The 16,151-nt window shown below is 38.7% G+C and overlaps 1 protein-coding gene across 4 annotated transcripts in view; it reads right to left on the minus strand.

Annotated features, from left to right (window-relative positions):
* The window catches only part of GFPT1 (glutamine--fructose-6-phosphate transaminase 1), a 61,848-nt gene that overhangs the window by 3,649 nt on the left and 42,048 nt on the right, over positions 1-16,151 (minus strand). For all 4 annotated transcript variants that reach the window (XM_059187870.1, XM_059187871.1, XM_059187869.1 and 1 more), the window contains 5 exons: positions 14,117-14,214; positions 9,538-9,658; positions 8,500-8,657; positions 633-747; positions 22-149 (listed from right to left, as the gene is read on the minus strand). In XM_059187870.1, the coding sequence (XP_059043853.1) occupies positions 22-149; positions 633-747; positions 8,500-8,657; positions 9,538-9,658; positions 14,117-14,214 (620 nt within the window). The remainder of the gene's footprint in view (positions 1-21; positions 150-632; positions 748-8,499; positions 8,658-9,537; positions 9,659-14,116; positions 14,215-16,151) is intronic.

Here is a 16,151-nt window from a genome sequence, read left to right on the forward strand (position 1 = left end):
CTGTTAAGTGAGAAGACTTACCAGTGCCCCTTCAAGACAAGTAGCATAATGATAGCCACGTCCCATTATCAAGACTGACTTCTGGTGATAAAGTTCTGTTGCCAGTTTCTGAATTTCATCATCCATGCTCAGTACCTCCTTAATCAAATCTGTTAAGAAGTAATATTAACAAAGTCTATGAAAAAAGGGTAATAAATTGAACGATATAATAACAATAATATATTGGAAGCAATCAACAAAAAACCAGTGTTTCTTTTTCTTTTTTTTTTTTTTAAGATTTTTTTCTTTTTATTTATTTGACAGAGATCACAGATAGGCAGACAGGCAGGCAGAGAGAGGGGTGGTGGGAAGTAGGCTCCCTACTCAGCAGAAAGCTCCATGCAAGGCTCGATCCCAGGACCCTGAGATGACGACATGAGCCGAAGGCAGAGGCTCTAACCCACTAAGCCACCCAGACACCCCAAAGACCAGTGTTTCTAGTCAATGAAAGATTTTTAAAAACACAGGTGCCAAAGAAGAAGGATCTTTTTGACTAAATAGCTACAAGCCACAGACAGCTTAAAGGACGAGAAAAGGCTTCACCCATTAGCCACTCCCACAGATAACAAACATCCACTGTGAGATCTTCATACCAGGCAATCGCTTCAGTCCAAGCATGATCTCTTTGCGTCTCTCTTGCATGGAGATCCTGTCATCGCACATCATGAGGGCAAACATGACAAGGGATACAAATTGGCTGGTGTAAGCCTGAAACACCATAGAAAAGCAGAATTAGTTGCAGCTGCATTTTAAGAAGTTGGATTTTTTAATTTAAAAAAAGATTAAAATAAACAATTCCCTCCCATTGGCTTTATAAATATGTATTGTCTATTAAAAAAAAAAAAGAAAACAAACAAACAAAATAACACTGTTAGGGAGCCTGGATGGCTCACTTGGTTAAGTGACTGCCTTGGGCTCAGGTCATCATCCTGGAGTCCCAGAAGTGAGTCCAGAATCAGGCTCCCAGCTCAGCAGAAAGTCTACTTCTCCATCTGACCCTCTCCCCTCTCACTCTCTCTCAAATAAATAAATAAAATATTTAACAAAAAACAAAACAGCGTTAACAGCAAACTGAATCAGTACTTAGGAAATCTATCACTAGCCTTTTTTGAACTTGAACAATGACTTAACCTTTATTTCCAAATACAAAACAAAAGTTCCTTATAACACACCAGATGCTTACCAAATCCCTAATACCCTCAGAAAGGAACAGAAACATGCAAAGTAAGGTGAGCAGAATATAAATCTGCACGTGCATAACCAGATTAGGCTCTTCTTATATAAGTCAAAAGCAAAGGCCTGAAGGACTTTCCCTGAGGTAACTTGCACTGGTTTTGGTTTTTTTTTAATTGTTCTTTGATTTTTATTTTCACCTTTGCCCATTGCTTATTCTTCACTCCCACCTTTTCTTCTCCAGTTTGACTTAAAAAAAAATTTTTTAAGCTCAATTGTAGAAAAGTGGGTAGAAAAAAGAAAAACCATTTTTTTAAAGATTTTATTTATTTATTTGACAAACAAAAATCACAAGTAGGCAGAGAGGCAGGTGGGGGTGGGGGAGGCAGGCTCCCCACTGAGCAGAGAGCCTGATGCAGGGCTGGATCCCAGGACCCTGGGGCCATGACAGGAGCCAAAGGCAGAGGCTTTAACCCACCGAACCACCCAGGTGCCCCAGAAAAATCATTTTTTAAAATATTTTATTTATTTATTTGACAGAGACAAACAGCCAGAGAGAAGACAAACAAGGGGAGTGGGAGAGGGAGAAGCAGGCGTCCCACCGAGTAGGGAGCCCGATGCAGGGTTCGAACCCAGAACCCTGAGGATCATGACCTAAGCCACCCAGGTGCCCCTAATCATCATTCTTAAATGTAAAATTACATTTTAATAACATGATATTAATAACATTTGTGAATACTGCCTACTAATCTTTACTGCCCTTCTTTCTTTAAATGGTTAAGAAAATTAATTGGTAGATATACTCTTATAACTTGCCATATTCTTAATTTAATCACAAGCACTTTCCCAAGGAAGAATGCCTTCTTTCTTGCTTACTAAACCAGAACGGTTTTTCCTCTCTTTAGGTGTCAGATGGCCCATCTGTTACAGGTACACTAACAAGATTCTCATGAGAATTAAATGAGACCAATATAAAACATTCAGTGTAGGGCACCTGGGTGGCTCAGTGGGTTAAGCCGCTGCCTTCGACTCGGGTCATGATCTCAGGGTCCTGGGATCGAGTCCCGCATCCGGCTCTCTGCTCAGCAGGGAGCCTGCTTCCCTCTCTCTCTCTCTGCCTCCCTCTCTGTCTGCTTGTGATCTCTGTCAAATCAACAAATAAAATCTTTAAAAAAAAAAAAAAAAACATTCAGTGTAATGCCTAACACGCAGGCTCAAAACAAACTTTTACTGATGAAAGCTTAAACTAAGAGACATCTATTTTCCTAGGCTAGAGAAATGTGAATGTTTTAAAATATGCAGTCAACGACCAAGACTATTTTCATTCCAATTAGCTGTATGAGACTGTGAGATGAGTGTTCTGCCACAATTTCTGCAATACTTAAAATTATCTTTTTAATAAGCTTTTACCATTTGGTTGTTAGACAATGGTCTCTCGCTACCACTTTATCATACATATCTTAAATCTGAAAAGACGGTTTTCATGTTCATTAGCCAATGATGTTTTCTCTTTTAAGAATTAACTATATGTTCTTTACTTATTTCTGGACCTGGGAGTTTTGGGGGCTTTTGTTTATTTTTTGTTGGTGCTAAGAATGTCTTCACTGTTATGTTTCAAATACTTTTTCCCAGTTTGGATTAACCCTTTTATAATGGTCTTTATTAACTTAGCAAGTTTTATTTTTTTAATTTTGAGTCGTACTTTTAAGCCTAGTCCTTCCATCCTAACATCAGTTAAGTATGATTAAATTTTCTTCATTCTATTGTCTTCATTGCCCCTTTTTGACTCTTCGTCCATCTGAAATTGATTTTAGTGCAAAGTGTTAACTTGTGTTTCTACTCTTATAAATAGACAAATTTTCTTCCATTTCACCCACACTTTGTCTACTGGCTTGTGACATTTCCTGCAGTCTCTGGTCTCTGCAGCCACCCAAGTGCACCGCACCCCCCCTTTTTTAAGATTTATTTATTTGTGTGTGAGAAAGAGCACGAGGAGGGTAGCGGCAGAGAGAGAGGAGAAAATCTCAAGCAGACTTCCTGCTAAGTGGAGCCCAAAGAGGGGCTCCATTTCAGGACCCTGAGATCATGACCTGAGCTGAGATCAAGAGTCAGATGTTTAGGGGAGTCTGGGTGGCCTAGTCGTTAAGCATCTGCCTTGTGCTCAGGTCATGATCCCAGGGTCCTGGGATCGAGCCCCACGTTGCGCTCCCTCTCCCACTCCCCCTGCTTATATTCCCTCTCTCACTGTGTCTCTCTCTGTGAAATAAATAAATAAAATCTAAAAAAAAAAAAAAAAAAGAGTCAGTGTTTAACTGACAGAGCCACCAAGGCACCTCTGTACTAAGACTTTTTTTTTAATTAAATTAATTTATTTATTTTCAGAAAAACAGTATTCATTATTTTTTCACCACACCCAGTGCTCCATGCAATCTGTGCCTTCCATAATACCCACCAGCTGGTACCCCAACCTCCCACCCCCCCGCCACTTCAAACTCCTCAGTTGTTTTTCAGAGTCCATAGTCTCTCATGATTCACCTCCCTTTCCAATTTACCCCGACTCCCTTCTCCTCTCCAACTCCCTATGTCCTCCATGATATTTGTTATGCTCCACAAATAAGTGAAACCATATGATAGTTGACTCTCTCTGCTTGACTTATTTCACTCAGCATAATCTCTTCCAGTCCCATCCATGTTGCTACAAAAGTTGGGTATTCATCCTTTCTGATGGAGGCATAATACTCCACAGTGTATATGGACCACATCTTCCTTATCCATTCGTCCGTTGAAGGGCATCTTGGTTCTTTCCATAGTTTGGCGACCGTGGCCATTGCTGCTATAAACACTGGGGTACAGATGGCCCTTCTTTTCACAACATGTTATCTTTGGGGTAAATACCCAGGAGTGCAATTGTAGGGTCATAGGGAAGTTCTATTTTTTAATTTCTTGAGGAATCTCCACACTGTTCTCCAAAGAGACTGCACCAACTTGCATTCCCACCAACAGTGGAAGAGGGTTCCCCTTTCTCCACATCCCCTCCAACATATGTTGTTTCCTGTTTTGTTAATTTTGGCCATTCTAACTGGTGTAAGGTGATATCTCAATGTGGTTTTAATTTGAATCTCCCTGAGGGCTAGTGATGATGAACATTTTTTCATGTGTCTGATAGCCATATGTATGTCTTCATTGGAGAAGTGTCTGTTCATATCTTCTGCCCATTTTTTGATATGTTTGCCTGTTTCGTGTGTGTTGAGTTTGAGGAGTTCATTATAGATCCTGGATATCAACCTTTTGTCTGTACTATCATTTGCAAATATCTTCTCTCATTCCGTGGGTTGCCTCTTTGTTTTTTTGACTGTTTCCTTTGATGTGCAGAAGCTTTCGATTTTTATGAAGTCCCAAAAGTTTATTTTCACTTTTGTTTCCTTTGCCTTTGGAGACATATCTTGAAAGAAGTTGCTGTGACTGATATCGAAGAGATTATTGCCTATGTTCTCCTCTAGGATTCTGATGGATTCCTGTCTCACGTTGAGGTCTTTTATCCATTTTGAGTTTATCTTTGTTGTACTAAGACTTTTTAATAGTAGTTCTGGTATCTTTTTAATTCATTGGTCATTTAAAGAAACAATTTTATGTTTTAGGCATTTGAGTTTCTTATTTATATTTTTATTCTTAAATTACTAGGACTGTTGTGGTATAGCCAGCTAGAGTATTATGTATAATTTTAACATTAAGAAATTTATTCGGAGTTTTCTTGTAGATTATAGGCTGAATTTCTACGACTCTTCTCAGGATAAGGGATCACTTCATCAATGACTATCTTCTTGTCATAATGTGGATAATGAGCCTTCTGTATAATAAAATCACAATCTGCTAAAGCTCCTGACAGTTAAATGAAACTTCCCAATAGTTAAATGAGACTCCCTACTTCTTGCTGAGCCTCCCAGCGGCCAGCTGCTCATACATTCCTCCACAGCCACCTGTCCCTGTGCTACGATGGGGTCCACCAGCAGGCTCACCACAGCACTGGCATGGATTTGCAGTCCCTTGCCTTCAAGCTAATGGGCACATCTGTATTCTTAATTCCAGGCCTTTCTGGTCTACCTTTTCCTACTAACGCTTACTTTTCAATTAACTAATTAATCACAAAACATATGATCAGGATGGGGGAGAAACCCACCGTCTGGGACCCCTGGCATACCTAAACTGTTTCCAGCTCAAACCAATCAGATGAGTTCCAGTTCCTCCAGCCCATGACTAAAACTTAAGACATCTCGACCCTGGTTCTTAGGTATAAATATTGAACAGAATAGCTTTAACGCACACATTTTTCCATTGCATTCCCATTAAAGCTTAATTTCCAATTTCATGTTTTTCATTTCACCAACAGATACCAGAAAACCACTTATGATAAAAGTAAGTTACACCTCACATTTAGAATTTACTGAGGTTTGAAAGAATTTACCAGGAAAAAGTTGACTCTGAACTTTTAAACTTGGTTTTGCTTTATATTTGGCCAAAAGCTGTATCAGTTTATTTTTAAAAATCAACAAGTCAGTACTGTGGTTAAATTTTAAACACCTGCACTAACATAAAAAACTGTTAAATCTGCACATTTACGCCCATCAATTCCTACAGAAATATCAAACTGTCTACAGTCTGATATTATGAGAAACTCTGTAATCTCTCTCTCTTTAACCCTGACAGTTTTTCAGGCAAAGTTGGAGATTTATAATCAAGATTATAGAATTCTTGGGCTAGGTCCATCACAGGGCCAGGGATGAGGACCAATGATGAACTTCTTTGATCACCTCCTAACATAAAAACTTCTATTTACCATTCAGAAATGCTCTACGACTAAACACTGCAAAACTTTTGTAACTCTAAGTCCGGAATGTCTAAGGCATTGAAGAAAACAAAATTACTTTAAAGTCCAAGAAAGATTAAAGACTATCATACTTACTAAAATTTTTAAGGAAACCATTTTTTTAAAGACGTTAATTAAAATATATACTATGAAAAGACGCTTTTTTTCTGATACAAGGTATAACCATTGGGGGAAACTGAGTGAGAAGTACATGGACTTCTCTACTATCTTTACAACTTCCTATAAACCCTAAAGATACTTCAAAATAAAAAGATTAAAAAAAAAAAAAAAAAGACCTGCAAAAAAGAGAACTACTGCTAGAAATAACACCATAAAAAAGTCTCAAAAACATCAACGGTGAAACCCTTTTTCACTATGTTGTTAAAGAGAAGGAGCCAGACACAAAAGACATGTATTATACAATCCCATTTATAAGAAATTTCTGGAAGATGACATAGTACAGCAAGAGAAAGCAACTGTAGCTGCCTCAGGCTGAGGCTGAGAGGCAGGGGCGGGGGGCTGATTGTAAAAGAGCACAAAGGAACATTTTTTAAGTGAATTCGTCTTCTAAAACAGGACTGTGATGACAGTTACACAGCCAAATTTACTAAAACTATATACCAAAAATTGGTGAATGTTATGGTGGTGAAACGTATACCTCAATAGAGCTGAAACAAATGTTAATGATAGAATCTAAGTGATGGGCATATGGGTGTTAATATAAAATTCCTTTAACTTCACTGTGTGTTTGAAAACGATGATAATAAAATGTTAAGAAAGGGCAGCTGGGTGGTTCAGTTGGTTAAGTGTCTGCCTTCGGCTCAGGGTCCTGGGATCAAGCCCTCATTCACACTCCCTACTCTGTGGGGAGCCTGCTTCTCCCTCTCCCTCTGCCCCTCCACCCCCACTTGTGCTCTCTCTAATAAGTCAAATATTAAAAATAAAATGTTGAAAAAATTGAAGTTTTTGTGAACAAGAGAATTAGAAATTTAAAAAACTGAACTTCCCCAGGCAGTTCACCGTTCAAGAAAGATTTTTTTTGAAAAGTTAAGTCAAGAGCACCCATTCAGTGCTATGACCCCAGATCTCACATATACCACGGTGAAGCCCTTGTTTCACCATGTGTTGTGAATAAAGGAGCTTTGGAATTCCAATCCCTGATCAAAGCTGTCTGTATGGATACTGTTCCAAAAATCCATAAGCTGCTCCTGAGGGCAGCTGGATATTTATTCAGGCACAGAATGGAAACCCAAGCACAAACATCTTACATGTTTTAATTACCACATGGAGAAAATTCAGGTTTCAGCTTTCTGTAAATTATAGTGTTAGCAACATCAAAGTAACCATGAAACAAAATACCTCACTCAGGGTTTTTACAGAAGAATCACAAATTTTCCAGAAAAAAAAAAAAAAATCTGAGGTTCTTTAAGAGGAAAAAATTCAAATGTGGTTCTGTACGTGTTAACATCATCTTCCACACTCCCTTAATTAGAATCAAATCCACCAATACCTAAGCATCTTATTAGACAATCAGTAGGAAATATTATGCTTAAGCAGAAAAACAGAAATGTTGAAATCATAAAGAGTAATACAATTGTGGAGAGAGAACATCTTTTGTATTTTAAGATTCCTATTTTTATTACTGATACTAAATTTATGTATATTCCAATTTCAAAGAGCAAAGTAGTCTCAATAGGCCTTAAAAAAAAAAAGGTGTTTTAAGTCCTAAGTCTCCACAGATATAGTATCCAAATAGAAACAGATATTGTCATATAATACTCATTTTAATTGTTTTAAATTGTTAAAATTTTTAAAAGATTTTATTTATTTATTTGACAGTGATCACAAGTGGGCAGAGAGGCAGGCACAGAGGAGGGGGAAGCAGGGTGCCTGCTGAGCAGAGAGCCTATGCAAGGCTCGATCCCAGGACTGTGAGATCATGACCTGAGCTGAAGGCAGAGGCTCAACCCACTGAGCCACCCAGACACCCCCAAACTGGCAAATTTTGTATCAAAAAGTGTATACCTCCTTACAAACTTCCACAGGTAATATGTGTATTTTGGCTATTTATTAGAAGCTATGAATATGTAAATTGTCAAAAATTATTAGAATTAAGCTGCATGCTCCTAATCTGTTATTTTTCTAATTCCCTACTACACTTACTAAAAGAAGAGGACATCAGACTTACCATGTACCCTGCTGCACTGACAGGAGGAACATAAGCGATGAATGGAAACAGCCGGCATGGAACTTAAATACGCTTGTCCCTTTTAGCCTTGGGAGTATTTTATCTATTATGGACTCTTATGATTAGTAAACTATATGAGCTCTGTAAGTGCTAACAAAAGAACTATAAGGTATGGATTAGTGTGTTCCACCCCCACTATGATGACAAAATTAAGAGAACTAAGTCAAGAACTTACCTTCGTACTGGCCACACCAATCTCGGGCCCAGCATTAATGTGAACGCCACAGTCTGTCTCCCTTGATATGGAACTGCCCACGGTGTTCGTGATCCCCACAGTTAAAGCTCCTCTCTCCTTACAATACCGAAGACCCATGAGGGTGTCTGCTGTCTCACCTATGTAAGAAGGAAGACAAAAGTAACACCAGAGCAGTCAGCAGACACTGTTTCTTAGATGAAAAAACAAAAAAACGACTACACTTTCAACAGTATCATTTAAGTAAAATTTTTTAAAACATGCACCAGGGGTGCCTGGGTGGCTCCATCAGTCGAGCGTCTGACTCTTGATTTCAGCTCAGGTTATGATCTCACAGTCCTGAGATCGAGCCCCACATCAGGCTCTACTCCATGCTCAGCAGGGAGTCTGCCTGAGATTCTCTCTCCCCACTCCATCCCACCCCACCCCCACCCCAGCTTGCAAACATACTCACTCTCTACAACAATCTTTAAAAAAAAAAAAAAATATATATATATATATATATATATATATATAACATGCACTTTAAAATAATGAATTTGTGGGGTGCCTGGGTGGCTCAGTCATTAAGCATCTGCCTTCAGCTCAGGTCATGATCCCAGGGTCCTGGGATCAAGCCCCACATCAGGCTCCCTGCTTGGTGGGAAGCCAGCTTCTCCCTCTCCCACTTCCCCTACTTATATTCTCTTTCTCACTGTGTCTCTCTGTCAAATAAATAAAAGTAAATAAAATCTTTAAATAAATAAATAATTAATTAAAACAATAGATTTGTAAAACTTTAAATAGTAAGTTCCTACTTATTATGATCGCCTTTTCTGATCTTTGAAAATTCAGCTCCTTGAGTGTAAAATGTGTTAATTTTACTAACTCATAGAGAATTACATAATATTAATATATATCTATATTTGTCAGGTCATCTGCAATACCTGTTTATCTTTTAATATCAGCTTTTGCCAAGATATGCTATAATTATTAGAGTGAATGACTTTCCTTTCCTTCAAGTCTTTAAAATTAGCATACCTGACTGACTAATGAAAAAGCAAACATCATCTCGAAAAACTGGAGTGTTTCTATCCAGGAAATCACTGGCAAGTTCCACCATGACAGGCAACTCAGTCAGCTCTTCAAGAACTTGACGTGTCTGCAGAGAAAAGACGATTCGGTTGTCTAACCCTACTTCAAATACTCTTTCTCACTGAACTTCCTTGGAGTTAATGTACACTTTTCACTTTTTTGACTATAAAAATGATAGACATGCATTATTAAAAAATACAAACAATACTCATTAAAGCATAAAAAATAATCAAAATCCCCCCAGCCAGGATACAAGTGCTGTTAACATCCTAGTACAAGATTCTTTAGTTATCAATGCATGTATTCGTAAAAGCAAATACACCCACACAAATACAATGTTTTGAGAAGTAGAAAAAGCACTGTTGAGTTAGCTTGTCTTTTATCTCTAACTTCCCAATTCCTAATCTTGAAATGGCAATTCATATAACACCAAGTCACTGAGAGATTTCAGAGAGAACCAAAGACACATAAACCCCTTGTGAAAAATTAAGCACTTCAAAAATACCATGTATTCATAAAGTTGTAACGTTCCCCAAAGAAAAGTCAATACATTTTAGAACTCCTGTTTAAGAAAGCTCAAGCTCACAATTTCCAAAATCTGTAGTATGGAGAGGGAAGTAGATGCTAAGCCAACAGCATCTTAGCATTTTTTTTACTTATTTCCATTCTAATCCAATTCCTTTTACTCTAAACATCGGAAAACTTCCAAGACAATAGAAAAATGTAAACCTTGAGGAAGCAAAAATTTGAGGCCCTACAGGTAGGTGCACACATTTACTTGTGGAGACCACCTGCTACTCTAGGCAAAGGGGCCCCACCCTCTTGCCCCATCACTGCATTCCTCCTTCACAGGAGTGAAGAACTGTAATAGGTTTCCTTACTTCATATCCCTTTAACTTTTCCATCCACAAAAGTGAACTAAATGGTTTTATTCTGTAACTCTGGTTTGGCACTTTGGAACAATATTATAACACCACTTACAGAAAGTCTTCAAAGATAAAATCTTATTTTTTAACAAATCTTTTCAAGTGCTATATTTTACTTATTAATTTTATGTTACTGACCCTAAAATGCTGGACATTTTCCCTCAGACAAACAAAAATCAAACTTTACTGCCTCATTTATGATATAAATGTTCCACTGGAATTATATTCTTCAAAATAAAAAGAGAAAGATACAAATCTAGCAACTTAACAGATATTTTAAAACATACCTTGCGTAAGTAATCTCAAGGTTTATCTGTGCTAATAAATGTCTTTTTCTTTCAGTGGAAGTAACTCTTTATAAATACACAGCATGACATATTTACACTGGAAGAGATTAATACACTGTCATAAATTCTATTCTATGTCACTGTAAGAACCCAGAGACAAGTAACACTTTGAAAAGCGAACTTAGTTAGAATGAGTTCAGTTGATTGTTATTGTTCAGGATATATATTATACACTAAAAAAGCATTTATGCATATGTGTCATTCACTTTGGGCTCCACCAAAAAAAACCAAAAAAAAAAACAAAAACTAGATAGAATTAACAACATGATTTTGTATGATAAACTCCAAAGGGCCTTCTCACGTTTGTTAACCAAAGTAGTCTCAGCATCTACCGAAACACAAAACAAAACAAACCTTAACATTTTCTCAAATTTCCTAATTAGAGAATTCTAATATAGCATATATTTTCTGCCCTAAAATTCAGGTTTAGCATTAGATGAAACATTTAATCAAATTTTTTATTTCTGAATAGAGGGGTCTCTCAGTAACAACAGATCTAAAGCCACCAGGGAACTGGCCAATCCTCTCATTCACACTCATGTCTTCAAGTCATTCTCTTTTCCCCCCACGTTTGAAACAACCACTTTCTAGAACTCTTCCCTTCAATACTTCCCTTCAATACTGACTTCTAGACTTTCCTTTTTAGACCAGGTGACCTGAGGAGTGAACTGAGAGGACTGAGATGCAAGGGCTGGACAACTACCCCATTTCCATCACTACTTATATGACTGGCTCCCACAGGTACAGATCATAGATATTTTTGCCCCCAAATCAGTATGTCATAAACTCTCAAAGTAGAAACTGAATGTGTAAGGGTCTTCTGTACTTACAGAAGTTGACACCAACAGCATTATAAATGGTGAAGTTATAAGAAAACTACATCTGGATCTCATTTATTGGACTAAGACTATTACACTCCTATGCTTTGGCACTGACAACCAACACATATCTTTGATACAGAATTTCATCTTCCCAAAAATTAATTTGAAATAGATTAAACACTTAAATGAAAGGCCTGGAACCAAGGACTTCCTAGAAAAAAACACAGGAACAAAGTTTCTTGACATGGGTCTTGGTGATGATTTCGTGGCTATGACACCTAAAGTTCAAGCAACGAAATAAAAAATTAAAAAGTGGGATTACATCAAATCACAAAGAAAACTATCAACAAAGTGAAAAGTCACACTACAGAACAGGAAAAAAATATTTGCAAACCAAGTATCTAGTAAAGGACTAATATCCGAAACATATAGAGAACTCAAGTGAAAAAAAGAAAACAACCCAACTTAAAAATGAGCAAATGGGGGCACCTGGGTGGCTCAGTGGATTAAAGCCTTTGCTTTTGGCTCAGGTCATGACCCCAGGGTCCTGGGTTCGAGCCCCGCATCGGGCACTCTGCTTAGCAGGAAGCCTGCTTCCTCCTCTCTCTCTCCCTGCCTGCCTCTCTGCCTACTTGTGATCTCCTTCTGTCAAATAAATAAATAAAATCTTAAAAAAAAAGGGGGGGGGGCAAATGACCTGCATATACATTTCCCCAAAGAAAATATACAAGGGTGCCTGGGTGGCTCAGAGGGTAAGCCTCTGCCTTCGGCTCAGGTCACGGTCTCAGGGTCCTGGAATCGAGTCCCATATCAGGCTCTCTGCTCAGCAGGGAGACTGCTCCCTCTTCTCTCTCTGCCTGCCTCTCTGCCTACTGGTGATCTCTGTGTTAAATACATAAAAATCTTCAAAAAAGAAAGAAAGAAACAAAGAAAATTCACAAATGGCCAACAGGTACATGAAAAAATGCTCAACATTACTAGTCATTAGGGAAAGGCAAATTAAAACCACGATGCGGTATCTCCTTATGTCTGTTAGCACAACCATTATCCAAAAGACAAGAGAAAACAAATGCTGGTGTAAATGTGGAGAAAAGGGAACCCTTGTGTACTGTTGGTGGGAATGTAAACTGGTGCAGCCGTCATCAAAAATATGACGGTAGATCCTCAAAAAATTAAAAATAGAACTACCATATGATCTGGCAATTCCTTTCTGGGAATATATTCAAAGCTAAAGAGAACACTAACTTGAAAAGATATCTGCATCCTCAGGTCCACAGCAACATTATTCACAAAAGCCAAGACACAGAAACAACCTACGTGTCCATCAATTGCTGAATGGATAAAGTCATGGTGCATACACACACACACATACACACACACACACATATACACACAAACACACACAAACACACAAACACACACACACACACAGAGAATAATATTATTCAGCCATGAAAAATGAGAAAATCCCACCATCTGTGACAACACGGATGAATCTTGAGGGCATTATACTAAGTGAAATAAGTATCACAGACAAAAACAAATACTGTATGATTCACTTATATGTGGAATCTAAAAAATAATACAAAACAAACTCATAGAAAAAGGGATTAGACTTTGTTTACCAGAGGTAGGGGTGGGGGAGAGGGGACTGGAGGAAGGTAGTAAAGGTACAAACTTCCAGTTACAAGATAAACAAGCACTAGGGATATAATGTATGACATGATGACTACAGCGAACACTGCAGTAGGATATACAGGAAAGGTGTTAAGACAGTAAATCTTAAGAATTCTCATCACACAGGAAAATTTCTTTCCTTTATTCTTTTGTTTTTATTGTACCTCTATGAGAAGATCGATGTTAACCGAACCTACTGTGGCCACGATTTCACAATATATCTAACTTGAATCATCATGCCATAGGTCTTAAACTTATACAATGATGTATGTCGATGATTTCTCAATAAAACTAGAAGAAATTTAACTAAAATTTGTTTTAATTTAGCTTCCTAAAAAATAAAGAACGAAGTCTGACAAGAAGCAGACTTCCTTCGTCTGCAGAAATGCGCCTACCAAGTAAAATCCTGTTGAGGTTCACACATGCTACGAGCCATCTGTCTGAGCCAAGAAAATAATGAGAAGCAAAACCTAAGGACTGCTCCTACAGAAAAATCTTCCCACTCTTTGCCTTCCATGAAGACACCGCAGGTGGGCCACCTATATATCTAAGAGTCTTTCTAAAGCAAATTTCCCACTGATAAATAAGCCAAGCAGCTACTATTAACATTTCTGTCCCCCACCTTCCTGATTTTTGTCTTAACAACATAAAAAGGTAACATCGTGTTTTAACAAAGCATAATTTTTACATGGTGTGTCATAGACACACTCTGATATCCAACCTCAAACAGTTAAAATCTCAAGAAGACACTTACTGCTACACCAGCATGGTAACTCGTCCCACAGGCAATAAGAATCAAACGCCGACACCTCTGGATCTCCTTAATGTGATCTTTCAAACCGCCCAAATTCACTGAAATAAAAGTTTGTGAATATAATTATTGAGGAAAGGACCACAGGAAATAGGTAATCACTTTTCGTGAGTGTCCACTGCCAATACGGGAAACATTACCATTTTAAAGAATTATATACGGTTTTGAAAACTAAATTAAAGGGGCGCCTGGGTGGCTCAGTGGGTTAAAGCCTCTGCCTTCGGCTCAAGTCATGATCCCAGGGTCCTGGGATCGAGCCTCACATCAGGCTCCCTGCTCAGTGGGGAGCCTGCTTCTCCCTCTCTCTCCCTCTGCCTACTTGTGCTCACTCTCTGTCAAATAAATAAAATCTTAAAAAAAAAAAAAAAGAACTTTTATGAGGAAGATAACATTGATAAAAGTCCTTTTTAAAATCATGAACTTCTGAAAGTTTCTCTGTCTTCCCTTGTGAAATAAATCTTTTTCCTGATTTTTCTTCCAAGACTACCATAGGTGGTCTTTACTGCTACTCTCCCAGTTTTTCCAGCTCAACCCCCTTCAACAAGCCCCTCTCCCCACACCCGCAAACGCAGCTCCTACTTCTCTCCTTCCCTTCCCCATCGCCTTAGCCTAGACAGGACAACATCCTAAGTGGCAACTGCACCTCAGCCTCTCAGCCCTCCAGGGCACACTGCTCAGACTAGCACCCAGTTCACTCCAGTGAAGTTCAGATCGCCTTGGCTCCTAAGCCTCCTAACAGTTCTGTACTTTCTACACAAGGAGGTCCCCCCACACCCTCCCCTGACAGTAGAGCATTCAAGAACCCCTTTGGCAGCTCCTCCCATCTTCTTTCCCAGACGTACTGCTCCTTACTTCTCTTCAGGTAGTAGATGTGGCAAACTGGACCACACCAATAGCTTGCCCATGGTCTTCCACTATCTCCCCCCTTAGCTAACACTCTTTTCTCCAACTGCAGTGCTCCTGTGTCATCTTCCAAATCCTTGAAACTCATGTCTGCCTGCTTTGTGAAGCCTTCCCTGGCCCCAAAGCCCCTGCCCACAGACAGATTTATTGTCTACTCCAAGTTCAACAGTGAACTTTAAACATCTCAACACTAAACTATGTCTCTAGTGTCATTTATCTAATTTTACCTTTAAGTACTTATATATTTGCCCCCTTCTAGATTTATAAGAACCTCAAAAAGGCCATATCAGAAATAACTTCCCTATAGTCCCTGCTATGTTCAACATGACGTTCTGAACACAAGATGTTCTATTTATAATTCAGCTTCAACAGATCTCTCCTGTTGAGAAAGTGTGATGCTGCTCAAAAAAGAAAAAGACACAGAGACAGCATTTACTCAGAGAAATCATTCTCTGGACATCTCTGGAAATCATTACCAGGGCATGGCTGGCATAAGGAAGAAGACACTTAACACTGCATATATGACACACAGATTCAGGATGAGAGTTTTACACCCTAATAATTATTTGTCAAAAATGAATTAATGCTGAGAAGTTTAGCCCAAAGTTTGTTTGCTACACTATTTATTAAACTAGTCCCGATGAATGAGCCATGTTCCCAAAATGGAAGTTTGCAATAAAGAGGTTAGAGACAACTTAGGACCCCAGAACATCAATCTCAAACTCATCTCTGCAGGTGCCCAAGTTTCTGTGACACAGGGTCCAGGCAGAACTTCCAGAAAGACAACCAGGGCTGCCCTCTCAGCTCATCCTAGGTAGGCAGGAAGGTATATGTTATCCCAGAAGGGATTAAGCAAACACCTGGAAGTTCACACCTTCACTCACTTAGAAACTGAGAGAGAAAATCCAGGCTGAGCAGATACATGCAAGCTTCCCAATAGAGAGACCAGGTCTCACTCCTCTTGGAATTTACAGTGCCCAGAAGAGTCCCTGCTACACAGCAAGTGCCCCAAAAGGTTTTCTGAAGTGAAAAGAGGTTAAATGTTTTTAATGGTACACTGGAGGACATCCCTGCC

Source organism: Mustela lutreola, chromosome 9 (assembly GCF_030435805.1).
Source record: "Mustela lutreola isolate mMusLut2 chromosome 9, mMusLut2.pri, whole genome shotgun sequence".
Taxonomy (NCBI): domain Eukaryota; kingdom Metazoa; phylum Chordata; class Mammalia; order Carnivora; family Mustelidae; genus Mustela; species Mustela lutreola.